A 26029-nucleotide genomic window follows, 5' to 3' on the forward strand; every position below is an offset into this window, starting at 1 on the left:
AGAGACCTGGTAGACAGATTTTGAGACAGACATTAAATTGTGCACAGGTAAACAGCCCACGAGCTACGTCGGTTTTGAGATGAGAAAATGAAATGTAGCTGACACGTTTGTTGAAATGTGCTTTCTGAACGGTTTGGGATAAAAAGGTGTATATTTTTAGATAATCTTCCTTTTCAAAATTTAAATTTTTGAAAATATTTTTTAAATTCACATTTTATAGAATTTCTTTTTTTTTTTTTTCCCCATTGCCATTTTGCTTGGGAAATTCTTCCATGTTACTCTCATTTTTCTCATGCAGAGTTGATTGGCACTTTTCAACCAGCCTTCAGGAGGGCAGGGAGGGTGCTCCTGGGGCAGCCAGGCAGTGGGCAGAAAGCAGGACCCTCCACAGAGAAGGGGAAAGCAAACAGGCAGCCTGTAGTCTAGATCCTGTCCTGACAGCTGTTCAGCTAGACTGCTGCTCAGTGACGATGAAGAAATCTGACTTCTGCATGACCTGGTCCCATGGGTAAGTGGTCACTCAGTGTAAAAGCCTGTCTGCGATCAGTGATTACAGCAAACACAGCTCAGATGGGCTTTGCTTATGTGCAATGGTAAATGCTATTCCTAGGATGTCCAAACCCACCGGTGATTCTCCTAATAATAACTGAGCACCGTGCAAAACTACAGAGACAACTGGGGCTTGGACACAAATGATGGGATCTGAAGCAACACCTACAAATCCTCCTGATGGCCCTGAACCTGTGCTGTGACGCCGTGCTGCAGATCCCACGCCACAGTGACTGAGTACTCCTGAAAAGACTCAATTTCTGCCTTTTTTCCCAGCAATATCCATTCATTTATAATGCACCTGATCCACTCTTTTCACCTCATTCCTGCTGCCTTTCTGCAGTGCCTGAGCTAGAAGGCACAGTGCCTGGCTACTGCACAGATAGACCCAGCTGTGTTCATGCTCTGTAGGATTTTGTCCTTGGGATGGAAAACGTGGATTAAAATCTCTCCAGAGCAGGGACACGCTGCTCGCACTCACACAGCTCCGGGCGCACACGTCCCAAGCACTCAGCGGCCACCCCAGAACTGCGCACCATGCCTGCTCACCCGCCTGCACACACGGGAATGGCTCCATGGAGCTGGCGAGGAGATGTCTTCCCATGCAGGGACACACAGGTACACACGTGCACACAGAGTCAGGCACGCTGGGTGTGCAGCCCCCGGGGACACACACGGGTACCTGTGCACAGACCTCACGCACGCCGAGGAGGGAGATGCAGCTCCCACAGCTTTCAGGACACACACAGAAGCCAAGAGACATTATGGCAGGCACTCACTTGGATTTGTTCTCCTCATAGTGAGCACTGGTCTTAATGTATCTGGCCAGTTCTATCTGCATATCGCCGAATAAAGGAACCACCTGCAGCTGCTGGAAAAGAAAACAAAAGATGGTTGAAACTCAGCAGAGAGCCCTAGGGTGATGCAAGGGATGAGGAAGTGGCATTCTGCAGCTCTGAAGCTCCAGGCTGTTCAAACCTGGATGTGGGATCTTTTCACACTTAGGAACTGACTGAAAACTATCACAAAGGCTTTGGGGCAAGGAAGATCCTCTACTGCATGTGCTTTGGAGCCATGGACTTGCCAGTACTGGCTTGGTTATTGCCAGAATACTGTAACCAGCATCAGCTGTGAAAGAAAAGGGTCATTTACACCACAAGGAGAAAAGCATATTTCTCATTGGGGCTTACTTCTTCCCACCATAAACCTCAGGGAGAACATAGGGATAAAACCTGGCACACTAGTATCACAGAATCACAGAATCGTAGGGGTTGGAAGGGACCTCCAGAGATCATCGAGTCCAACCCCCCTGCCAAAGCAGGCTCCCTACACCAGGTATCTTGGCAGCACGGCAGGGAGGGGAGGTGTAGACTGCTCTGCTCTGCTGGAGATGTGGCCTCTTTCTCCAGGGAACTCAGATTTTACTTTGGCACTGTGGTTGCTAGTGATATGTCTTACAGTTTCTCCACAAAAAGAAAAATACAGTCACTGTCTGCCTGCACTACAACACGGCTCTGCTCTCCCTGTACATCTCAGGAGGATTTTGATGGGAAATAAATTCTAAGTGCCCTGAACATGTCTCAAGCTCACAGAGGCCCCCACTGGACTAAGCTTTCAGATGCAAGCAAAATTCAATCGAGAGCTTCCTACAGCTCTTCAACAAAAAGTGAAGCTTCAACTTCACCTAGAAGAAGCCTAGCCCCAAAAATCAAAGAATAAGGTGGCAAATTCACTGTCCTATTATATCACACGCTTCTTTTCTGAGGCTAGCTTGTGTGGAGGATGTGCAATGCTGTCATCAGGAATTCCCAGCAGCACTTTCCTAAGCAGTTTAAATGAAAGGGTGGTTCTTTTTCGCTACTCAAATTCCTGGTCAATCCACTAAAAATTTAATCAGAAGGCAGTAAGCAGATGTAGTAAGAGGAGCAGTTGGCTTTTCTTATTGATATCTGATAGTCTGGAGTGGTACTTAACTGATTGGGTGAGACCACAGCAGATGCTGGAGAAGTGCTCGCAGAAAAAAGCTGGAAAGGAAGAAGTTATTCCATGCAGTGGAAGATACTGTACCAGTCCATTTCTCTATTGGACCACAACCACGGATGTGCTTGAGTGCAGTAAGATGACCAAACACTACAGATTATGCTGAAGACTTGGTTTAAACTGAGGCAAAGATTCAAACTAGGAAAGGTGAACTCAGCAAACTCCAAGAGGTGGCATGATAAGTCTCTTTTGCAGAGCTGCCCATTTCCCTGGTGACTGGGAAGTATTCAGCCACCTCATTATCACCCCCACCTGTGAGGTTACGGTGTCTGTAGTTCCCTAAAGGCAGTGTTTGAGTCTTGCCGTTTCTGGGAGATGGCACACATATGGGTAAACAGGTCCTCACTCACTTGAGGTGAGGATGCAGCAGCAGGTACATCAGCCTTCCATGAAATCAGCCATCCAGGTTCACCAACACATCTGTCCCTTGCCAGAACCAAACATGACCTGACCTGTCCCAAACCTGGAAAGTCTCCAAGACTCAACCTGTACACAGAATTAAAGGGCAGGGGAAGTCATTTCACCCTGCCAGTGCCCAGGAGATGCTTGTAGTGTGCTGAGCTCAAACAAGCCGTGTAATCAGGCAAAGACAATGCAAAGTCAGCCCTACTCTCCATATGCCACTGACAGCTTGCATACACACATTTAGGGAGGAAGCAGATAGGGTTACCCCAAACATTTCTTGTGCTGAGCAGCCCTGTGGCAATGCTTTCCTCCATACAGCCTGGGAAACAACCCAGGGCTGAATCCAGCTACGTGTGGAAAGGGGGCAGAAGGAGGCTGCGCAGCTGCTTCCCAAAATGCCACTGGGAGCACCCAGCTCTTGCAGACCTTTCTCCAAAATCTTAATCCCAGATAAAACAAAAAGGATTCATCAGACCATCATCAAAATTCAGCCCCCTGAGGAACTCTCTGAACACCTGCAAACTCCAACCAGTACAAGCTTACCAAGTAGCTTTTTGTTTCCTACAGGGAACAGCTTATATACCAGGTGAGACTGCCAATGGTATGTTGGCTGGCCAGCTTTGTCCCTTGTCCCTCAACATGCCAGCTCAGCAGTGAGCTGAGGGACAGGGCAAACCCACCAAAAAATCATGGTGCTCTTCAGGAGACTGCAGCCCAGCCTGAAAACTGTGCCAAGCTAGATGTGGATATTGGCCTGGCATACTTTTCCCTTGTCCAAAAAACAGACCATCCTTGTGCCATTCCCATCCTTCCGCCCTTGGCAGAAGGGCCATAATCTCCCATTTCACTCTGTGCCTCTGTGCCTATGCACATTCATGACAATCCCACTCCTCATCCTCCTGTCTAGATAATTCCTTGATCCTTTAGGGCTTTTTTTTTGTAACTATAAATGACTCCTGTGTTTTTTTGTTGGCAGCACCTGCAGTGATACAGGTTGGTAGTTCATTGGTCTCCAGTCTCACCCAGATGGGTCACTGACCTTGAAGAATTTGTCTATTTTACTAAGGTTGATTCTCTTCTTGGCATCCAGTTTGTAGATGTTGCTGACATTCCCATCCATAAGATACAGGCCAAACCCCATCACCTGAAGAAGACAGAAAGGGAAAGTCTCATTAACTTAACAAGTCAAAGGCAATTCTTGTTTGGTTAGCAAACCCTCTTCAGGATCCTGTGCCACCTGGAACTCACTGAGAAAACAGTATAAAATGTGCACATATTTGAAGGATGGTGTGGTAGGTAGAGTACACATTATGGAATGCTTCTGTTTTCTGTGCAAAAATGCATGGTTCTCAATTGTTCCTCATCTCTCACAAATAAAGACAATCCAAAATTCTTCTCCACTCATATTTTAGGCAAGCACTTACTCCCAGAAAATTGAAAACATCTAAAATGTTCTCCTGAATTGATTTTTTCCCTTTAATTCAGTGCAAATCATTATAGATATTAAACCTACCCACATTATCGTTCAAAGAATTTAAACTGACTCATACCATGGTAATGATGTTCTTAGGGTAATAGTGACTGTAATCACTGTAATAACTGACTTACAATAAGGACAAACATACTAACTAAGCAAGCTGTGTGCCCATAAGATATTGGCTCTTCAGAAAAGGGATGCATGTAAGGAGAAAAAAAATAAAGAAAATGAAGAGAAGCATTGTCTTGGAAAGGAATTTCACTTTACTAAATCGAAAGTGGAACTACCCAAATGCCCAGCTCAGTAAGTACGGCCAAACCTCACCTTTAAAAGCATATGCTTCTCACTGGGTGTGAGATACATCTTGTTTTCATAGTAATCCACACAGATGTTGACAATATCAGCGAGCAATTCCTCGTAGCCAGGGATAACCTCTAGTTGTTGGTGCAGACACTGAAACAGCAACAGGGGACACTTTATCCACATGGGCAGAGGAAGAGCAGAAATGTTTTCAGAGGTGGAAGCATACTTGAAAGATTAAAAAAGATAATGAGATTTCCTAAAACCCTGTCTGCACTTTTCTTGAGTTACATATAGGAGATTGACCTCATGCTACCACCTATAAAGAAACACTTTCTGTAGGAGAGCTCTCCTTTTCAGATTGATGACAGCAGCCAAGCATCAGACAGTGAGATGAAAAAGAGTCTGCACAGAAGCATACCTTCTGACTGTCTCCTGTCTCTGTGCAATATTTTATCTAATTAGCAGAATCTATAGAGCCTGTGGAGTGTGGAGGTCCCTTGTGTTTGACCTGCAGTCCCTATGCAGCTGCAGAGACAGACTGCATGGATTTCTGGAGAAAAATAGGGGCAAGGTTTATGGGAGAAAGTCTTCTAAGAACTCTTCTTGTATCTGTTAGAGCTTTTCCTTGTCTTGACAAAAAGAGACCTCCAAAGCTACACAACATAACCCAATGGAGGGAATTATTACTAGACTTATGCAGCCTGACCCAGACACCAACAATCATCAGAAATGACCCAACAAAAAAGGCAGAGATTGATGCAGTCCAGCCTGAAGCACCTGATGCTTGGAACAGGTTCAGAGGAACGGGACTTGCCTGTGTGATGCGGTTGTGATTTGCCAGGAACATAGAGAGGTTCTGGGACTCCTGGATAGACTGGGGGTCTGCCATCTTCCGCAGAAACTGGGCAGCTCTGAATGGGAGAAATCCACCATCACCATGACCTGTTGCCCAGAGCTAGGCTCTCACCACCCATCCTCCTCACTTCACCTGCAGCTGCAGAGCAGCAGCATCAGAGCTCGCCTTGAGCAGAGCTTTCCCCTTTCCTCATTTTACCAACAGGGAACTGAAACACACAAGAGCTCGGTCTTTTTCTCACAAGGAGATCACAACAGCACAGATAACCACCCTCCAGCCTCCCTGTATCTGCCTGATCCCACTGTGGGAAATGCCCACTGCCAAACCAGGCACAGGTTCAGCCCTGCTCTGCCCACTTCTTGCCCCTCACCTTTTGTAGGCCGAGTGGTCATTTTTGACACTACACTTCATGTTCTTCAGCTCGTCCAGGACAGCAAACATGTTGATGAACTTGCCCAGGGTGAGGAGGTAGGCCTCAGAGACAAAGTCCTTCCTCCGCTCAGCATGGCACAGCCGCTTCACCTCGCTGCAGAACCGCTCGATAGCCTTGCGCTGGAAGGCAGTGGGACGGGGTCAGCACATGCAAACCACCCCCCCTACAGCCACCATCCCCTTCCTTCTCCTGGTGGGATGGCAGCTCCAAGGTCTCGCTCTGTTGTCACCATGAAATGATGCAGCATTGCGGACCCCTGCAACAAATATCCTCCATGCTGGAGGGGATGAGGAGCCTTGAATCCTCTGCCCAGCCTGCCCAGAGAGAAGCGTGATCTGTCAAATTGGCTCTTTAGGTGGAGCATTAAGATCTCATGGGACATAAAACCCAAAGGCAGTAGTGAAACCTAGTTGCAGCCAGCTGTAAATGCAAGCAATGACATGGGAGCTCCCTTCAGCCCACAGCAGCTCTGTTTGCTTTGTGGTCACTGCTCTGCTGGGATCTGAACACGTTATTTTCTCAAGCATCTCAAATGTAGCAACTGGTTAGTTTTGGTGTTTGACACTGGCCAGGTACAGTGGCCAGAATGAATACACCAGCTGCACCCTCAGCTCTTTTTGGCTTTGCTTCAGATGGAGGAACAGCAGAGTGATCTATGCTGGCCCTGCTAAAGGACCCCAAACCAAAGACATTTTTGTCAACTTCTTTGACCGCTTACCTGAAAATACATGAATTTCATAAGCTTGGTGACTTCTGGCTCCAGAACTTCTACTGTCTTCTCATAAATCTCCACTCGGTTTGGTTGTTCATTACATTTCACCTGCAAAGACAAATGATGATTGTCAGCATTAATACTTCTAACACAGCTGTGGACTTGCAACAGCCACTGTCTTCTGCTTGTTTCACACTGAGCACTGTCCCCATTTGAGGACAATGGAGTGACCCCAGAGGGAGATTTTTTTCAAGGCAAAAGGTGATATCAGAAGGGGCTATTTCTGTAATATGAAATTCTCTCCATGTGTTATAAACAGACACAATCCTGACTCTGAGAAACAAAATCTTCTAATGCACTTCTCGGTAGAATACATAAAATACAGAGTCTGAATTACCCACACAATGTGGGAATGTTTTATCATGAATTTATTGAAAATTCTGTGTTCCAAAGTCCCATGTACACACAAGGCACCATGCCGCGGCTCTGCTCTAATTCTGCTGGGATAATTTTTGTTCTGTTGCAGAACCATTAAAAATCCCTGGGCTTTTATGTGGCTAGCAGCAATGAAGTGAGTCACCTTTATCAGTCCTAGGAAGCCACATTTAAGGAAAGATGTACACAGTTGTCACCCACCTCATTTCTAAATGATGACTTGGAGTCATCACCAAACTTTCAGGAAAATCCCCAGCTGCCCAACAAAATGCATTCCTTTGCTGTTATTCTTTGTCAGGGAATGGATGCCAAGGGCCTTCCTAGGGTGAATTTTGTTTATAGTTGTTGCTGACACAAGGTTGTGATGGGGCTCACAGCTCTGATACAAATTTAGCAGCCCAGCAGTTGATCTACAGTGTGTGAGGGGGACAAATCAGCAAGCTTTACATGTGGGCAGCTGCCAGAGTCACTACAAAATAGCCCTTAGCCTCTGTTCAGCAAAGAAGGACTGGGGAAAGCAGCAATCCCACAAGTTTCATGCCCCATCAGGTGGCATGAAAATCACAGGAGCAATAGGAATGGGAGGACACTAAAACTCCAAAACAGAAGATGATCCATAGTACTCAAACCCTGCCCAAGTTCACAACCCACATCTTGTCTTGCCAACAGCTCAGCCACGGCCTGCCTTCTGCTAGCATGACCAGCAAAGGCAAGAGCAGCACAGCAGCAAATGTAAGTGGGAGATAATCAAAAATCTAATCAGCATCAGCAGTCTCCCCATGGCTGGGTCTCATCAGACCATCAGCAGAATATAACCCGCAGGAACTGAGATTTGACCTTTCCTGGGCAACTGCTAACACAGGCAATACCAGCCATGCAGAAATATTTTTTTCCAAGCTCCATGGAAGCCCTGCAAACCCTTTTATCAGTAGGGTTAATGCAAGTGTGCTACATCTGCCTGCAGTGTTGTCAGCCTGCATTTCTAAATTGATGAAGTGAGCTCTCACGTGGCAGAAGACAAGCTTTGTGTTGGAATCTGAATCACAGCTCAGTGGGCCATGTGGGCAACCTTACTCATGCTTGTAGGTGTTTGAAGGATGGAACATCAAAATTCAGGTTGGAGAAGGACTGAAAAACATTTGAAACAGAACTAGCAGTAGAAGGGGAGAATGATTAAGCCTGGGACGTTCAGGTACGTCAACAGCAAAATAGGACATTTAGTTGTGTCCTGACAAGGAAGCAGATTTCACTCCAGAAATGCTTCTGATATAGCAAAGAGTTCCTTCATGCACCCTCACACAACATCAATCCTTCTGGGGTTGCCCTTGGAGCAGAAAGGGCCCCCACACCCAGGCACCAGTTGGGATGTGGAAACCTGTCCCAGCTGCCCACTGTTTCGTGCAAGGCAGGGACAGCCCTGGTCTGCCATGTCTCAAGAGCACCTGCTGCTCTCACGTGGTTCTGGCCATACTGCTTCCTCATGCAATCACAGAATCATTAAGGTTTGAAAAGACCACTACGATCTTCTAGTCTAACTGTCAATGCATTACCACCATGCACACTAAGCACGTGCCACATCTCCATGGTTCTTGGACACCTCCAGGGACAGTGACTCCACTACCTCCCTGCCTTTGCCTGACACTGAGTGTGTCTTTCATCCCTGCTGGTCCTACAGGGGTAAAGTGACCTCAAGCTTGACTTCTGAGAGAGCAGAGGAAAGGCTCCTGAAACTAGAAATATATAGCTGAGAGGTACTGTTAAGAGATGTCAGGGATGGAGCTGCTGCATCTTCTGTACATGAGGGTGCAGAGCAGAGTCCTTTGCTAGGGCAGCAGTAGGGATGTGCTTCTTCTGGAGTGGCTACCTGCTGCAGGGATTAGTGGTTGAGACTTTGATGGGGAAAGGATGGCAATTTGAAGAGTCTATGGTTTCTGTCTTCAACCATTCTACCCCCTTGTCTTTGCTTTTTTTCTGCCTCCACCCCAAACTGACCACATCGAAGACAAAACCATACATACCTGGGGGATGGCTCTTGAGCAGCTCCTCCACGTGTACAGCATCACGGCATACTCATGGCCTTCTTCCAGCATTTCATTCTGAAACACAGAGAGGTGTTGCTGGGGCAAGGCACACGCTGCGGTGCGGCATTGCTGGGCAGTGCCTGGGGACTCACCATACTGGAGTGCACTGTTGCCTGCTCGATGTACCTGGCGATGCCAGTCACAAAGGCATTTCTGTCTTCAAAGTTTGTGTCAAAATTAGCCTATGGATGAAATGGAGATGAGGATTAAAATATGCACAAACTAGATATTCGCTCACCTGATGCCATGCGCTGTCAAGTTGTTTTAGCAGGACAGGCAAGAAAACTCCAAGCAGGCACAGGAGAAGCAGGGGGGCTCTTGGGACATAGGGGTCAGCCCATAATGAATTGGAGGTGCTGGAAATCACTGCACCTCTAGGGATAAAGTAAATTCACATATACAGTTTGCAGTGTATCTGAATCCCACGTGTTCATTAGAGGAAACCCTGCAGATGATGGATGTGAAGATTTGGCCATTGAGACTGACAAAGCCTTCTAAAATCAAGCCAAGCCAGTGGGGATCTGTTATACAGAACTGCAGTCACACCAGTGAGCAAACCTGTAGCAAGTATATGAAAGACTTCAGTCTTCTAACTCAGAGAAATTTCCAGGCACAAATTTCCATTTGTGCCTGGATGCTAGGGGAAGACCACATCCTGTCAGCAGGAATTGCAAAGGATAAGCACAGAAAGAGTGGGGAAAGAGATGTCTGGGAAACATAAATGTGAAAGTCAGCACTCAGTGCTTAGTGCTAGCTCTGCTCTTGCAAGCTGATGCTTTGGGAGAAACAGTTGTTGTGAAACCTGAGCTACTGCTTTGCATGTAGACGTGGCAGTAAGAAAGTGCAAAGCAAGGCAGGAGGTGAAAGCACAGCTCCTCCGCCTCATTCACATGCTTTGGGCTTGGGCAATTTCCTCTGCGAAGGCACACTGATGCTATCTCCTGCAAGGCAGAGCACACATAGGTCCCAAGTGCATAGAGCGATGTCATCAGCAGTGCAGTGTGTTCACCTCAATAACTGACTTCCTGAGCAGCTGAGCCGGGAGCACAGAGCTGTGGCCATAGAGCTGCTTTTCTTCGCGCCTCTATGACCCTGATGTGATTAACATAACAGCAAACCCGAGGCTGCAAGTGCATTTTTGAGTAGCAGGGAGAGTGCTAACCCCAAAGCAGGTGTGATGAGGAACCAGGTCTGGCCAGTACTTCCAGATCCAGTTTTGTCATGGTTTCAATGAGGCCCAGCTGAGAGCACATGCTTGTGGCCATGAAGCACAAGTGAAGCTGTGCCATTGGGCAGAACCCTGAGCCTCCCATGAGCCACAGGCCAGCAAAGAGTAAAAATTACTTTGTGAAGATAGATGTTAAAATATTACTAAGATTTTCCAGGAAGAGCTGAAACCTGAACAGCCCAGAAATGCCTTTGGGTCTGATAACCCAAAGGGATACCAAAGCTACTGAACAAGCCCGCAGTCTGACCTGCTGAAAGAGATACTGAAACTCCAGCACCCTGCACACGCAGCACAGCAATCACTGTAGAGTTGCATTTATGCATGACCACAGTAAGGCGTGCAGACAGGAGTGGCAGGATGGAGAAAGTAACCCTGTGTTATATTTAATCCTGGGAGTGTGCTATAGGACAGGGTGCGGTGGCCAAGTAGTCGTGGCATCCCGCTGTGGTCCAAAAGCAGCGCTTTGAGCCTTCTCTTGGGCCCATGCCAGGCTTGGGCAGAGCAGCTGCAGATGAATCTGTGGTCACTTGAGGCAGAACAGTGGTTATCACAGAACCATAGACTCGTTTGAGGTGGAAAGGACCCTTAAAGGCCACCTGGTCTAACTCCTCTGCAATGAACAGGGACACCCACAGCTCCATCAGGTGCTCAGAGCCCCTTCAGCCTGACCGTGGGTATCTCCAGGGAGGGGGAATCCCCACTTCTCTGGGCAACCTAAGCCAGTGCCTTACCATCCTGCAGCCTGCCCTCCCCCAACCTGCAGCTCCAGCTGTGCGCACAGCACAGGACAGACAAATTCATGCTGAACTCTGATTTTGACCTACTTAGACACATGCACTTAGCATCTAAAGGAAGCACAGAAATACACACATAACAAAACACTGCTGAGAAACTTCTGTTGTTATCACAAATCTCATCTCTGGCTTCTTATCCATTCGTGCACTCTGGTCCTCATTTTTAACTTCCCTACGTCTTGCTCAGTGTTAAAGAACCCTTTTCCCAATCTCTGACAGCAGAGCTGTGGCTCGATCTGTTCTGAACATTTCCTCTAACACTCTGACTGGGAGCACTATCTGCTCCTTCTCCCAGCACCACGTGCCCCTGTGCTGTGCAGAACAGCCTCTGTGCTCTGGAAGCTGTGGGTACCTGGTACATGATGGAGGAAGGAGGCGGCTCGATGCATGGCTGCTGGTCTGGCAGTGGCAGCTCCTCCAGCAGGTCCACATTGGACAGGGCATCCTCCAGCGTGACGTGGGTCGTCATGGTGCCAGCTGTTCAGTTTCCACACTAGATCCAAAAAAAGAGAGAGTGATAAACAGCAGACAGAAAACTGAGTGGGAAAGCACCAAAGGACTAAACTGGAACAGGCCTGCCTTGCACTGCAGGGGACACGATCCCAGTTTATCTTGTTTTCATTTTCTTGTGTATTTAACCTATATCTCTGTGTCATCTCCCTTTCCACAATTCAATAACAGAGCAGGAATGCAGAATCAGAGGAACTCAACCACCCACCCAACTCTGTCTGTGCTCAGCTCTGTGCAGAATAGCTGGGTGCTGCGGTGCAGCCCAAGCAGCCTGAAGTGAAAGCGTGAGATGCAAAGCGGTGCTTTCAAAAATATCTCTCTAAGCAGTGCAATGAGAAAAGCATGAGCAGTGCTGACACTCACATGGTGCCCTCCCTACATGAGGAGGCATTGGAAACTGTAAACAACAAAGCACATTTTTGCAGGTGAACTGGAAAGGATCAGGTTCTGGACAGCTTAGGCAGTGAAAAAAAAAAGAGGTGGTTGTTAAAAAAAAAAAAAGTATTTGTTTGCTTTTACTATGCAGTGTGCCCCCTGGTCAGGACCTGCTTGCCCTGGAGCTGCTACCAGCTGTGTCCTGAGATGGTGCCAGCTGCACATGACACAAAAACCAAAGGGAAATGTTTCTGAAAGAGCTCACTGCTGCTTACCTCTGTGCACAACCAAGCCAGCAGGAAACACAGGATAAACCTCTACGTCCCCGATCTCTTTTGCTCTTCACCTTTGCAGTGAATGCCTCACCATGGATGGACCCTGCTGTCCTCCAGGCTGAGCACTTGTATAACCACAGCCACCGGGCTCTCCTGGTTAATGCCTAATCCCTGTGCAATGGCTGTGCTGACCTGGAGTGTGTCTCCTAGAAAACACTCAGTTACACTTAAACATTTGAAAGGAGAGAAATGGCTTTAAATATTGACATGTCGCCCGATTAGCAGATCACTCCCCTTTCAAAAACTGTTTTTTTGTCGTTTTTTTTTTCCAGTTGGACCCAGTTAGTTTCAAATGTGAACTGAATTTATTACTTTAATCTGCAAGACAGTAGAGCTCTGTTAGCAAACTTTTCATGAGGATACTCCCGGGTTTCAATAGGAACACCCTGCAACCTTTGAATTAGCTCAGGCAAGTGGGCTGAGCTCTTCATTGCCTTGTTACAGAGCACATCTCCCAATCCTTTAATCATCTCTTTGGCTTTTCTCTAAGCTTGATCCCATTTTCCAATTTTGCAGCTTTTTTTGGTGAGGTGCAGACAGCATAGCAGGACACGGTGCTCTAGCACTGTCTGCACAAACACCAGGCACAAAAGCAGCACAGTGTCCCTTGCACCACCACATCAGCTCCTTTGGTCACAGCAGCAGTCCTACAGGCGCTCCCACTCAGCTGATTATCTGCCTCAATTCCCTTAGGTCCATTTTTTTTTGCTGTTTGTTTTTTTTAATTGAGTCACTGCTTCCCAGACTATAAGTTTGTTTTTCATTTCCAGCACTGGGAACATGGAAGGACAATGGCTTTGGGTTGTCCATAGATAGACACGCACACACACTCAGTAAGGAACGTGGCCCAAGGGGATGGATGCATGCAGACCTGAGTGGCTTCATGCTGGGTGAGGGCAGGGATAAATTGTGCCTCTCACTGCTGCTGCCTGCAGCAGGAGCTCTGAGAGCACAGAGGGGTCAGGAAAAACCTGTGTCACCTCCACAAATGCCTCTCCAAGGGAGCGGGCAGCTTTTCGGGTTGTAGCAGGAGATCTGGTTCTCAATTCAGCATCTCAGAACCACAGTGCAGAGTACTGCACAAACCTGCAGGAAGACAACGGCCCTGCACTCAAACACAGGAAGGGAGGAGGCAGCAGTGTGGAAATAATGAACAGAAAAGGAAGCATCGAGCAAAGCGAGCAAACAGCCATGAGCACAGCCTGCCCCATGCTTGGCCATGCAAGAAACAGGATCCAGGTGACAAAACTGCACAAATGTTCTGGTTTTAACAGATGAATCTTCATTGCAACATCCCCGGGAACCCAATTTCAATTGTATGCTTTCTTCAGCAGAATGGCAGAACCAAAGCAGATGAAGGGGCACGGTGTGGGTTGTGAGCAGTGCCTGCGGTGTATCGGCAGCGCTTCCTGTGCCAGCACACATCACTGCTCGGGGTGGAGCACAGTGTGCCCCACATGGGGCTTTTTTGCTGCCCGTGCACATGTGCAGAGGGGTGAGGCTTTCCTCCTCGCACAGGAAACATATCCTGCCTGCGTGGAGGGAAGCACTGCCACCCAGGCTGCTGGAAGCTGCCTCTCTAAAGTATTTTGTTCCACATATCCTGCCACTGGAGCTCTGCCAGCCCCATGCATTTTGGTAGAACTGCGCTGTGCAGGAGCCAGCCCCATCCTAGGGAAACTCTGAGGCCATGGGGCTGATGCTGCTAATGCTGATGAGCACTCTGCTGCTCACACTTTGCTTGTCCTCTGCAGAAACTTCCTCCTCCCATTGCCACCGTGATGTTCAGTGCTCCCCATCCCACCTGCCCAAAGGACTGTAGCCTCAGGTCCACCACCACAAAGCTGAAATGAAGATAAATCTGTTGTGAGAACAGAGGGCTGGATTTAACAGTCTGGAGGAAGGCTTTAGGAAGGGGCAACCACGGATATCCCAGATGGCTGAACTTGTAATTGCAGCCCAGTCCTACCTTTCCTATCTGTTCAATATCATCATTTTCACAGCAAGAGGAACAAAGGAGACTTCACTGTTAGGGCAGCTTGGGGGAACAAAGGAAGACTTTTGAAAGTGGGGCCATAATGAGTATGTTGCATTCATGTGCGCTTGGCTCTGCAGCTGTACAGCTGAGAGCTGTGGGGAAGTGGAACAGGCTGCTCTGGGTGCTCAGCACTCCTACTCCCATAGCACACATCCATGCTGGAGCTGCAGGAGCTGCCAAGCACAGGAGAGGCAGCAAGAATTGCCCTGTAGACTGGCAGTAACTTGAGATGTAAGCCCTGCAAGCCTGGAGTGAGTTGCTGCAAAATGACTTTTGCTGGAGAGGTGATGACATAGAGGAAAAGAAGGAAAACTTCTGGTCACCTCCCAGGTGACAGCTCTGCTTCAGCTGTGTAACCTGGGAAAGCCACATTAACTTATTGGGCCTTGTGAAAAAAGTTTCACCCAAAAAATCGTTTAACTCCTGGTCAGAAACCATCCTGGCCCAGCAAGCACCCCAGCAGGCAGACATCCTGGATACACAGCAGCGCATTTCTGGTGCCCATTGCCTCATGGCAAGAGAAGGGTATATGCTGCTGGCCAGCAATGGATTTTGGAAAAGCAGAGTGATTCCAGGGTGCAAAAGGATTGTTATACTCTCGCTCCAGAAGCACAGGATTAACATCCCCTATGTTGTAGGATGCATATCATCAACAGCCTCCTCACATACTGCAAGATTTAATTGGAATTGCAACCACCACAGTCAGGAGGTTCTTTGCATGAGCAAACCAACACAGCTAGGATGAGCAGAGCTGGGCTGCTGCCCTCCACAGCCACAGCCATTAATAACCATGAAATTACCCATCCTGACAAAAAAAGGAAGCCAAACTGCAGCACTCCTGAAGCTGTCTGCATTTGCACTCTAAATTTGCTGCCATCCCACTAAGGCTGAGCTCCAGATATCTGTGCATCTCTGTCTCAGCAATATCGTTATTTTGGAATTTATTTCTTGTAGAATAACTTCATTTATCTCTGGCCAAGGAAGAAGGCTGCTATAGGAAGCTGCATTTCCAATATAGCTGAGAAATGTAAAGCAAGTTTCTGAGCAAGATCCTTTGCTGACAGTCAAAGCACTTCTTGGGAGATAATATCATACAGAACAGTGTTGTTAGTAGTTGAATAAACAGAAATATTCCAAAAGTGATCTTCCTCTTTTCGTGCAAAGACAGTAATTTTTTGTTAATAAAATTATTGTGATATCAGGATATTGAGCTTTGCTCAAGACCCGAGTCAGAAAATGGAAGGCTTTTCCATATTCCTCAGGCTTCACTAATAGCAATTAGCTGTACAGAGAAAAGGAGAAAGGAATTATCCTTTGTAGGGAACTGCCCCAGAATTACACGCAGTGACAGACACCAACACAGCAGGCGGTCTCTGCTGGCAGTGACCAACCCCTGACAACAACTGCCATCGTGCAAAGCACGGCTGTGGGGCAGAAGGGGTGCAGGGCAGGAGAATTACTGGGGTGCAGCCCATCCTAATTGCAGGAAATGGCTGTGATCTGGGGCCAAGGCCAGAACCCCCACGGAAAGCGGCAGATGGCAAAGAGGCCAAGCTCTGCTGCTGGCAGCGTCCCTAACAGCACACAAACCGGCCCCTTCCCCAAATCAGACAGCAACAGGGTTCCAGCACGTGCCCCTTTTCCTTCCCAATCCCAACCCCAGGCCCTGAAATCCACGGAGATTTCCTGCCGCGTTCCCTGCTCAGCTAGGATGTGGATGGCATTGGCACAGTGCTTCCAGCAGCATCCTCGGCCGCGAAGTTCAATAGAAAGAGATGCATCTCGCTCGCAGGCAGCCCCGCGCACGGGAAGGGCCGCTTTTCTCACCATTTTGCCATCACCCCACGCCCGGCGCTGACCCTCAGCCCGCACCCCGTGGCCGCCTGCCCACCCTCCCCATCCCCCCCATCCCTCCAGCCCCATTGCTCCCGCGGAGCATCGCCGCCCCCCGGCTGCCATTGCCGCTCGCAGCGGGGCCTGCAGCGCCCGCCGGGCCCGGGGCTCAGCTTTATGCCCCTCCCTCGGTGCGAGGATGGGGAGAGAAAGAGATCTGTGCTAATATTCCTATTTTTGCTATTTTCCTATTTTTTGCTATTTTGCAATTCTCCCCTCCCTCCCATCCCCTCCTCCTCTTCCAGCGCCTTGCAATAAACGCTGCAGGTAGCCCTGAGCATTATGGGATACATTCTGCACATCCCGGCCCCGCCGGGCCGCCCGCCCTGCCCCTACCCGGAGAGGCAGCACCTGCCCCGGCGGGGGCATCCCCTTCCCCGCCGTTCCCCCCGGAGGATTACCGGGGAGCGCAGCCCCGGGGCCGCGAAGGGCTGAGGCCGCGCAGCCCCCGCGCAGCAGCGCCCAGCCCCGCGCCGCTCACCTGGCGCTGGGTTCGGGGCTCGGGGAGGCGATGCTCGGATGCTCCGCGCCGCCCGCACAAAGAGCAGGAAATGGCTGCAGCAAGTGCACTTCCGCGGCTCTCCGCCGGCCTCTCCGCGCGGCGGCGGCGGTGCTGGTGGTGGCGGCGGCGGGGGGAGAGCCCCGGCCCCCGCCGCGGGAAGGGCTGGAGCCGTGCGCTCCTCCTCCGGGGGATGCGTGGGGCCGCATCCCCGCCCCTCCGCCGGGGATGGCCCAGAGCGGGGGGCAGGAGGGGTACCGCAGCCCCCCCGGGAGCCCCGGCGCTCGGGGAGTGTGGTGGGGGCTCCGGGAAGGCAGAGCCCGGCCGGGATTCGCCGTCGCGCTGCTGCGGGGCTTCGGGTTGCAGCCTCTCTGCCCCTCGCGGAGCTGTACCGCCGTTAGGTTTTACCTACCGTGTTCCTGACTGCCTGCTGTGTAGCGTGCTTGTGAAACCTGAGCTGGAAGGGACCTAAAGCAGAAGGCAATCAGTGCCTTGGCTTGCAGCTCCGAGCCTTGTCTGAGTCAGCTCTGCATCCAGAAGATCTTCCTTTCGGCATTTTGGGCATCTGGCATTTCTTCACTGACAAGTTTCCTGTCCTTTTGCTCATGCTGCTTTCTAAAGCTCTTCAGATCTAGCGTGAAATCCAAACTGGACCTCTTACAGCCTCCAGAGCAGCAGCTCCCCGTGGTCATTAATGCAAGCCCTTTGCGGGGCTTCGGTCATTTCTGGCAGTGCTCCCAGCTCCTGCTGCTGCCTCTAGAAATACACTGATGCGTACCCAAGGACCACTGAAGGTCTTGAAATATAAATACATAATGTCTTGATAAATTTCCTTAGCTCCCCTGGCAGAGTGCCTTTCCTGAACACCACTCTCTGCTTACAGTGGGTTGCCACTTGCCCCTTGGATCACAGGAACCCCTCCTGGGGCTGAGTTTGCTGTGGACTCAGGCTCCCCATGGGTGTTGGCTGACTCTGCAGGGAAGTTTGGGCACCAGGTCTACCCTATAGCTCTGCTGCTGTCAGCTGAATGGATACAGTTGGCTGAAGGTACTGGGGTCCACAAGCTGCAGAAGGAGAAAGACAGTCTGAGAAACAGTCTTTGTGTTAATAGACAGACCCACACCTGGAAAATTCTGTTAATAGCATCTCTGAGAGCAGACCCTTCTCCTTCCCCTGTGTTGCACTTCTCTCTCACTCGTAACTCAAATATTTTGTAACCATTATTCCCCTTTCTACTATTTATTGCTTGTCAGAAAAATTCAGTAAGTGAGCGTTATTATTGCAACTCCAAGAGATCTAACAGCTAACATTGCTCTGAGACTGTGGGTGAAACAAAGTCAGTCCAACAAAACCATGGCAGTAAAAATTGTTGTTTCTTTTTTTAATATTGTTTAACCTTGCTTCCATTATCAGCCAGGTTCAGGGTGATGGGAATTCCACGAGTGTCTATTACTTTAATTTTCTACTCTGTGCTTTCTTAGATCATTGAATAATGAATGAGCTTCCTTGTGTTCATCTTGTAGGTCACTGCTGGATGGAAGGACTGGCAGTGAGGGGCAGGCCCCACACCACTGCAGGTATCTACATGGTGTATAGATTTACCACCGTGCATTTGTCACATTATGGCACTGTCCTTTTCAGATTCTTGAAGTGTCTCATAAATATTAGTGGGGAAATACCTTTGGGAGAACAAGGATATTATTAACCCTGTTTTTGAAGGACTCAGAGAACTTAAAGCCATGACACCTGATATTTAGACTTGGTGTCTGTATGGTAAACTACCCAGTTTGCTGATATTATGAATACTTCCTAACCCCATGAATCCAGCATGTCAGGTAACCCCAGAACACAGCCAGAGCTCTGGGGAATGGAGATGCTTCAGAAAACCGGCTTGCTTCTTGGTGAAAAGGATGAGAAAGGACAGGCTGTTCAATTATAAAAGCACACGAGTGGTTTTTGCATTGCTGCTAATGTATAGTGAAAACCACAGATGGGACAAAGTAATTTTATTGTCTGTAAAAATATGTATTGTATACATAGAAATACAGCTAAAGAAGACCAAACATATGACATGACAATGATATTTTGTGAAGTGCTCCCAAGCTAATAAATATTACATTTATCTCATCAAACATAAATATAATCCCAGAAATGTTTCCTAGAAGAGCAATAGTGCTGCTACCCAATAGCAGCTTCTTCAGTCTCATCAGATCCCTGGTTGCTCCCGAAGATCCAAAAGCTTGGCTTTGTGAGCATGCAGATAGCCTTGCCTCAGGCTGACTGCCTCTGCTCAGGGAAAAGCCATTCCAGAGTGCCCTGCAGTGGTTCAGATTGTCTGAGTGGAGCAGGGGGGAAAATGGGGTTACAGCCAGCTGGCCTCACACTTAGCTGTAAGCATGCAGTTCAACACGTGTAGGGCTGCTGGAAACTTCACTGCCCAAATGCCAAATTTAGCACCATGGGGACGTGACAACAGGCTAACTTGGACTGAAAGGATGAGAGAGAGAAACTTAGCTTAACTTCACCATAGGCAAAAATTAAAAGATGTTTTATAGATTCTCATTTTCCACATATTGGTTCAGACTGCTAAGAGATTTCTGTGGAAGTCCTGGCTTGTAGGTGGCACTCTGACCCTGTGCTTTAGACTGACATCCTCTGGTCTGTATGTTAGGATTCACCTTGCTTGGGAGAGTCATTCTGGATGTTATTAGTAGGAGCAAAACACAGTAAATAATGTGGAAATAAAGCAAAGTTGGAAGATATATACAGGAGGAACTTTGTCTTGCCTGTATCTATAAACCTGAAAGGATTCTGACTCCTAAGAGTGACTCTAGAACCATGGATTGAAAACAGAAATTCAACCTCCTTCTATGAAGAAATAGTTTGACACAGGATATGTGAGATCATGGGATTACAGTATCTTCTTGTTCCATTTTTGTTGGCAAACACCTTTGAACTTGACTTCTGTAACAACACAAGGAATTGCTGATAGAAGTTTCAACCTCAAAGTTTCTGTAAACTGCTGTCACATAAAGTTTACCCATGTCATAGCTTGCCCAAACACAGAAACATCAAAAACACATTTCGCATATATGCACATATCATCTGTGAGTCCTTTTAGCTTCTCTAGTTCTTGTTAATGCTTGGCAGAAAGTCCTGATCCCATTTACAAATGCTGCAGGACACTAACACCCACATTTCTGGTTTGGAGGTCAGTTATGTCAAATCAGTGTCTGTCCTGCAGTGGAGATGTGGATGTTAACTGAAGTACCAGCAGATGGATATTGCTCATACCTTCTTCTGCTCTCACCACATGGATCTCCTGGAGCATCAAGGCAGTTTGTTTGCATAAGACTTTTTTTCTTTGATCATTCCCTAGAAGATTCACCAGTTTGTTTGCAGAAGAGATGGAAGAGACTTGTGATGATTCAGTTACTCTTTGAAGTAAAACTTCTCATTAGCACTAGTGCACTGATCACACACTCTGCATGTTTCCTCCTCATGGCACACTCGTTTGGGAAAAGGTTTCTTTGCCTCTCCCTGACACAGGATCCTGTCTGCTCCTAGACTGGAGGCACACAACGCTCTGCCCTGCCATGTCCTCAATGCTCAGCTAGAGGAAGTTGGTGGAGGTTATTTATTTATCTTCTGATTTCAATAGAAACTTTCAGATTTGAGTTCCCCCCGGAACATCTAGATGTGCATCAGAGTCCCATTTTCCACTCACTGTAGAAATTTGAGAGAATTTAAAGACTCTTTATAACACATTGCTTCTCCTCTTCCGCACTTACGAACTGCAGGCACCTCTTCATCTTTTGGGGTATCAGAATCCTGTTTTTGTTAAGCCACAGTTTCAGAGGAAGTCATGTAAAGGGAGAACAAAACCACCTTAAAATGTCAGCATCAGAAATGCAGTCACTAAATCCAGCCTGTTCCTTTGTACCCCAGGCTTATTCCTGTTCAGAGTTTTCAGGTCCAGCCCACTCTGAAGTGTTCCTCCTTAGTCAGAGATAGGGTTTTTCCCCAGGGGAGACCTTCATTTGGGAGTTTGCAGAACTGGAACATCAATGCCAGATCTCGTAGTTTTGGGGCTGCATCTTCATGAGAATTACACTTACTGTGTTACATGTCACAGGAATTTCTGCTCATTTGCTGGTTCTGCTTGTAAGATGCAAACAACATTCTTGGCCAAGCCAAACCTCATGTCTGCCTGTGCTCTGGAAGACCTGGGAATATCTCGTCTGTCTGGAAGTACGGGCCTCTGCCCTCTGCTTCTCCTCAGGCATACTGTAAGTTTCTGTGGTGGAAGGATTCACGTTAATGCTTTGTGTGGGGAGAATCCAGCCGTCTGCTCTATCTGGACTTTCTTAGCTTCATGTAGCATCCAGTGCCATGATTACAGGTCAAACTCAGAGATTTCACTCAGCTGATAAAGCAGAAGAGAAAAGGATGGGCGGTCTTCTTTCCTCTGAGTGAAGGGGAGAGAGAGAGAATATTAATGTCAGTGTGGGAGGTATGGTGAGGTTAGAAAGGAAAACCTTGTGAAGAAAGTGAGTTTTAACAAAAACAAAATCCGTTCTTACAGAGAAAATGCCAACAGAAGAATGATTTTCCTTCTGCACCATGTTTTTTCTCTAGTAACAGGGAATTTTCCCCAGAGGACAATAAGTACTTTGTAATGGGCAGGCTGTCATTTTTACCATCCACGTTAAAGCTGAGCACCACTGATTCGTAGCTTTCTCAGGAAGCAAAATGCTGAATTAACTTGAATAAGGTGTACTGCATAGACTGTTCAGTGATGTCAATGCGTTCTATAGAGACAGCAGCTTAAATAAAAGGCAAAGACCATAAGGTTTAATTCATCTTGCTAACACAGATAATAACTACAAAGTGCCTCATCTCCAGCACTCTCTTGTATTAGGATGTGAGGTGTGAACTCCTTCTTAAACACCAAAGAAGAGAGAGCTCTTTTTGGGAAGCAGTGCTTTCCCAGTGAAATACTAACCATGCTCCAGCAGTGGCTCATCACCTCATAAATAGACTTGGAGGCCAACTTGGGCTTGTAGAGCCGAAACCCTGCATTGATTTCTTCCACCACTTCTCCATTGGTGCGATTCTCATAGGGCATTTTGCCTTCGCTGAAGACCTCCCACATCAGTACTCCTAAAGCAAACAAATGGGAACAATTATAAAAACACAAATAACATTCTCAGCAGGCCCACGCCCCCCTTCCACCCGCTCGTCTTTGCAGCTCAGTGTTGGTGTCTGTTACTGGAAAAAGCAGTTTTGCTTAGATTTGAAGCACGCATCAGAAAAATCAGGGCCTAACACAGCTGTACAGTGCAATCATGGTGGAATTTCAAAGGACTGAAGCACATATTTTCTCTTTTCCTAAACACTCATATAATTTCCTGTGATTACTGTTCAGAGCAGTACAGAAACTTGTGCTTAACCAGTGCAGTAGATGATAGGAAAAGACAAAACGACTGTGGACACTGGCCAGAGTTGGCCATCATATCAGAAAAGGTCTGCAGATAAAGTGAATACAAGTTCTGGTTTTATTACTAGGTTTGCTTTCTTTGGTCATCTGGTGTTAAACTGTGTTCACAATGTAAAGAAAGGAGAGACAGACAGACTGATCTGACATAGAGTTGTATAACACTGCAGTCAGCTTTGCTAAAGAATTCTTGCTTTCTAGCTTCTAATTCTTCAAATAGGGAGGTGCAATGAGATTGCAGCCCCTCACCATTGATATTGGCTCTGCTGAACACCAAACAGTTGTATTGCCCCAGTGTGCCCCAGATTCCCAGCACTGGGAATTTCTCCCACCCATTTTGTTCTCATGGGTACAGCAGGACTTCAGGCCTGGCAGAAGGGATGAATGCATGGCAGAATAGTGGAGCAGAATGCTTCTCACAGTCATGAGACCATGACATGACAGAGGAATCCTCTTATGCAAACCCCACTGGAGGGGCAGATAATGAGTCTGACAGATGTACTGCATTGATGCCTGCAGATTTCATGGAGGGCTGACTGATGCACACACAGCTCACAGCTATTTCACTCAGCCCAGACACTGGTGTGAGCCAACTCCTCCCAGCTTGGCTGGGCTGTAAAACTGAGTATACTTTTTGGAGGCATTTGGCTCTTACAGGGGCTCTAAATGTGAAATGCCACTCAGGCAGTTCCTAATTTGTGAAGCAGATGAGCATTCTTAGCGAGGTATCATCTCGTCCCATATCACTGCCACTTTGCTGTGAGGTCAGAGCTGGCTGTGCTGGCAGTGTTGCCCCTTGTTGTGATGTGGGAAGTGCTGACAGCCTTCTCCACGTGCCAGGGGACATGAGGAGGACACAGAAGAGGAATGGTGCTTTGGAAGCATCTCTGGGTTGGGTTCTCAAAGGAGCTCCCACCAAGCTGCTCATAACCCCCCAAGTGATGCATCATTTCACCCAGCATCAACCACACAGCTCCTAGGAAGGGCAGAGGGGAGCGCAGATCTCACAAGCACAAACTAGCCAAGGGTGTAATCCTACATTATTTACTGCGAGGCACGGAGCTGAGTGGCACTCCATTGACTGTGTGCTGTGCTCTGCACACTGTACCGATTCATTCTGCACTGCCACTATTTGCATGTTAGCTGGAGGTGGGCCAGGCACATCAATGTGCCAGATCAACAGGCCAGGGAATAGCCTTTGTTATCTCCAGTACCAGTGGCTGTGGGGAAAAAAACATACAGCAGCTTTCTTATCTATGAGGATCCAGAAAGGAGATTGAAGAATAGATGCAAATAATAAAACAATGCATTGGGGAGTGGGAAATTAGATGAGAAAAGGTCAGCACTGAAATAATATTTTCAAATCAACAAAAAGCAAACAGAGTCAGCAAAAACAAACTCTGAGAGGCAGAGGTTTAAAATGAGGCTTCAGTGCTTTGGACTGGTGGTTAGAGAGATGAAATGCCTAAATTTCCTTTCTCTTAGAAACCTTCTGATTCTTCTACATTTTCTTGGTTACTCATTCAGTAGCATCATAAAATAGAGATTGTTCCTTGGTACTGTATCACACTGTACAGGTACAATACATTATATTGGCAGTATCTGGAGTGCTTCAGAGTATGGAGGCAGTTTACTGTTCCTTTCTTCCTTTCACCTAGATTATTTAGGCTTGATTTTCCAAGCTGCTATTCAGGCAAAACACCATTGGAACGCTGAAGATGTAGTGTTCAGAACATCCTACTTTAGCACTGAGCCCCTAGGTTTTTCTGAGCTGATATTTCTTCTTCTCTTTTTTTTTTTTTTTTTTTTTTGTTTTGTTTTGTTTTGTTTTGTTTCATTCTGATGAAGGTTTCTTACCAAATGACCAAACGTCTGATTTGGTGCTGTAGTTACTGTAGGAAAAAACCTCTGGGGCAGACCATTTAACTGGAAACTTGGTCCCCGTGGAGCTGGTATACTGATCATCAAGAACAATCCTGGGAAAGGAAAAGAAGGAAACATGCTGAGCAACCACAGTACCTCACCACAGCCCCACATCTGCAGCCCCTATGGCATTACCTTGACATCCCAAAGTCAGACACTTTGACCACATGAGATTCCCCCACCAGGCAGTTCCTAGCAGCCTACAAAAACAGAAAAGGAAGAAGGTCAGTCCTGAAAGACTATCAGTGCCACTTTATTGCTTTTATCCTGTTTTACACAGTGCTTCAAAATAGGAGAATCGGAGTGATATCCTACTATACAAAGAAAGCAAGAACTTTAAGTCCTAATGCTTTCTGTGCATTTTACAGCCAGTGTGCTTCTCTTGCCAGCAAAGCCTTCAGGCATGCCTTTGCTGCCCAGAAAGAGCAGAGAAAGACTGAAATATCTACAGCTGCCTACAGTCCTGTAGTAATATGGCAGCAGTGCACAATGCAGCTTACTGACCACTGCAATTAAAACTATTTTATCAGAAATGCATGTTGTTTATGCCTATGTAAGAACAGGTCTTTTTGGTATCTTTGCTGTTTCAGACATGAAAAGAAGTGAGATTCTGTGAGCTGTGGGAAGTAAAAGAGTCCACTGAAATTTATGTTCTTGTTTCTTCTCTCCCAACACAACAAAGGGAAACAAATTTATCAGTGTTCCAAAGGATGCTTTTTCTTTTTAAAGCTTTGGTGATGCTTCTGCAAAAAGAGGAGATATTGCTCCTCTGCCAGTGGTAGGCAGGAGGAGTGTGAAAGCTGAAATTAATGAAGAGAGAAAGTCCAGTTGGAGTGGGGAATTCTGTATGGAGGCAACGTACCAGGTCTCTGTGGATGACAGAATTTTGTTCCAGATAAGCCATTCCTTCGCACACATCTAGGCACATTCCCAGGAGGGTTTCTTTTGAAAAACTGCCCCGCTGGCTCCTGAGGTAGTCAGACAAGCAGCCATGCTCCATGAACTCGAACACCAGGCATATGGGAGTGTTCTCAAAGCACACTCCATAAAGCTGAACTAATTTGGGGTGAGACAGCTTCCTGTGGGACAAGAAGAGGAGGTGGAAAAAGAGGTTGAAGTCTGCTCAGTCCTTTCTGTCCTTACAGAAATTGTGCTTAAAGAAAATGACCAGTTTTTCACCCTGTTTCACCTGTTGCATTCTTCTCTCTGCAAAGACCAACTCTGAACACAGAAAAGAGAAAATATGTAGACGAGGTCTAACTTCAAGCTGCTTAGCATTAAGTATATCTCATTTCAATGGTAATCAAAAGACATTCCTGCATTCAAAATCATCCAATCAAACAACAAAAAAATTGTTTCTTCCTACTCTGAAGAGAGATGTAAAAAATACAAAGGCAATAACATCAGATACAAATATTGTCAGCTGTGCAAATAAAAACAAACAAAAAGCAGGCAAGCTTTTAAAATAAAACTTCCCTCAAATTTTGAGATGTCTTAATCTAATTATTTCTGACAAAAACACTTGTCTCTCCAAAATGCTCTAGGAATGAGCCCTGCCTCCTAGAGCAGAAGAAATCTAGGAAACAGTTCTGGATATTGATAGACTTATGAGCACAGGAATTCACCTACACTTTGAACTGGATTCC

General features: G+C 47.2%; 2 protein-coding genes across 9 annotated transcripts in view; both read right to left on the reverse strand.

Annotated features, from left to right (window-relative positions):
* Nucleotides 1–17523, reverse strand: part of CYFIP2 (cytoplasmic FMR1 interacting protein 2) — a 49651-nt gene extending 32128 nt beyond the window's left edge. For 2 of the 8 annotated variants that reach the window (XM_090151136.1, XM_031598211.2), the window contains exons 1-10: nucleotides 16946–17155; nucleotides 11666–11806; nucleotides 9384–9473; nucleotides 9229–9306; nucleotides 6782–6883; nucleotides 6001–6182; nucleotides 5589–5685; nucleotides 4796–4924; nucleotides 4034–4138; nucleotides 1329–1420 (exon numbers count right to left, since the gene is read on the reverse strand). In XM_090151136.1, the coding sequence (XP_090007262.1) occupies nucleotides 1329–1420; nucleotides 4034–4138; nucleotides 4796–4924; nucleotides 5589–5685; nucleotides 6001–6182; nucleotides 6782–6883; nucleotides 9229–9306; nucleotides 9384–9473; nucleotides 11666–11782 (992 nt within the window). In that variant the 5' untranslated portion in view covers nucleotides 11783–11806; nucleotides 16946–17155. The other 6 variants (XM_090151133.1, XM_031598212.2, XM_090151134.1 and 3 more) reach the window with 6 other exon arrangements.
* A 1431-nt stretch (nucleotides 17524–18954) lies between these two features.
* ITK (IL2 inducible T cell kinase) overlaps nucleotides 18955–26029 on the reverse strand; it is a 30056-nt gene continuing 22981 nt past the window's right edge. Inside the window, exons 13-17 of the mRNA XM_031598214.2 lie at nucleotides 25246–25462; nucleotides 24519–24583; nucleotides 24318–24436; nucleotides 21969–22126; nucleotides 18955–21431 (exon numbers count right to left, since the gene is read on the reverse strand). Coding sequence (XP_031454074.1) covers nucleotides 21360–21431; nucleotides 21969–22126; nucleotides 24318–24436; nucleotides 24519–24583; nucleotides 25246–25462 — 631 coding nt within the window. The 3' untranslated portion in view covers nucleotides 18955–21359. The remainder of the gene's footprint in view (nucleotides 21432–21968; nucleotides 22127–24317; nucleotides 24437–24518; nucleotides 24584–25245; nucleotides 25463–26029) is intronic.

Source organism: Phasianus colchicus, chromosome 15 (genome assembly GCF_987193195.1).
Source record: "Phasianus colchicus chromosome 15, bPhaCol1.hap1.1, whole genome shotgun sequence".
Taxonomy (NCBI): domain Eukaryota; kingdom Metazoa; phylum Chordata; class Aves; order Galliformes; family Phasianidae; genus Phasianus; species Phasianus colchicus.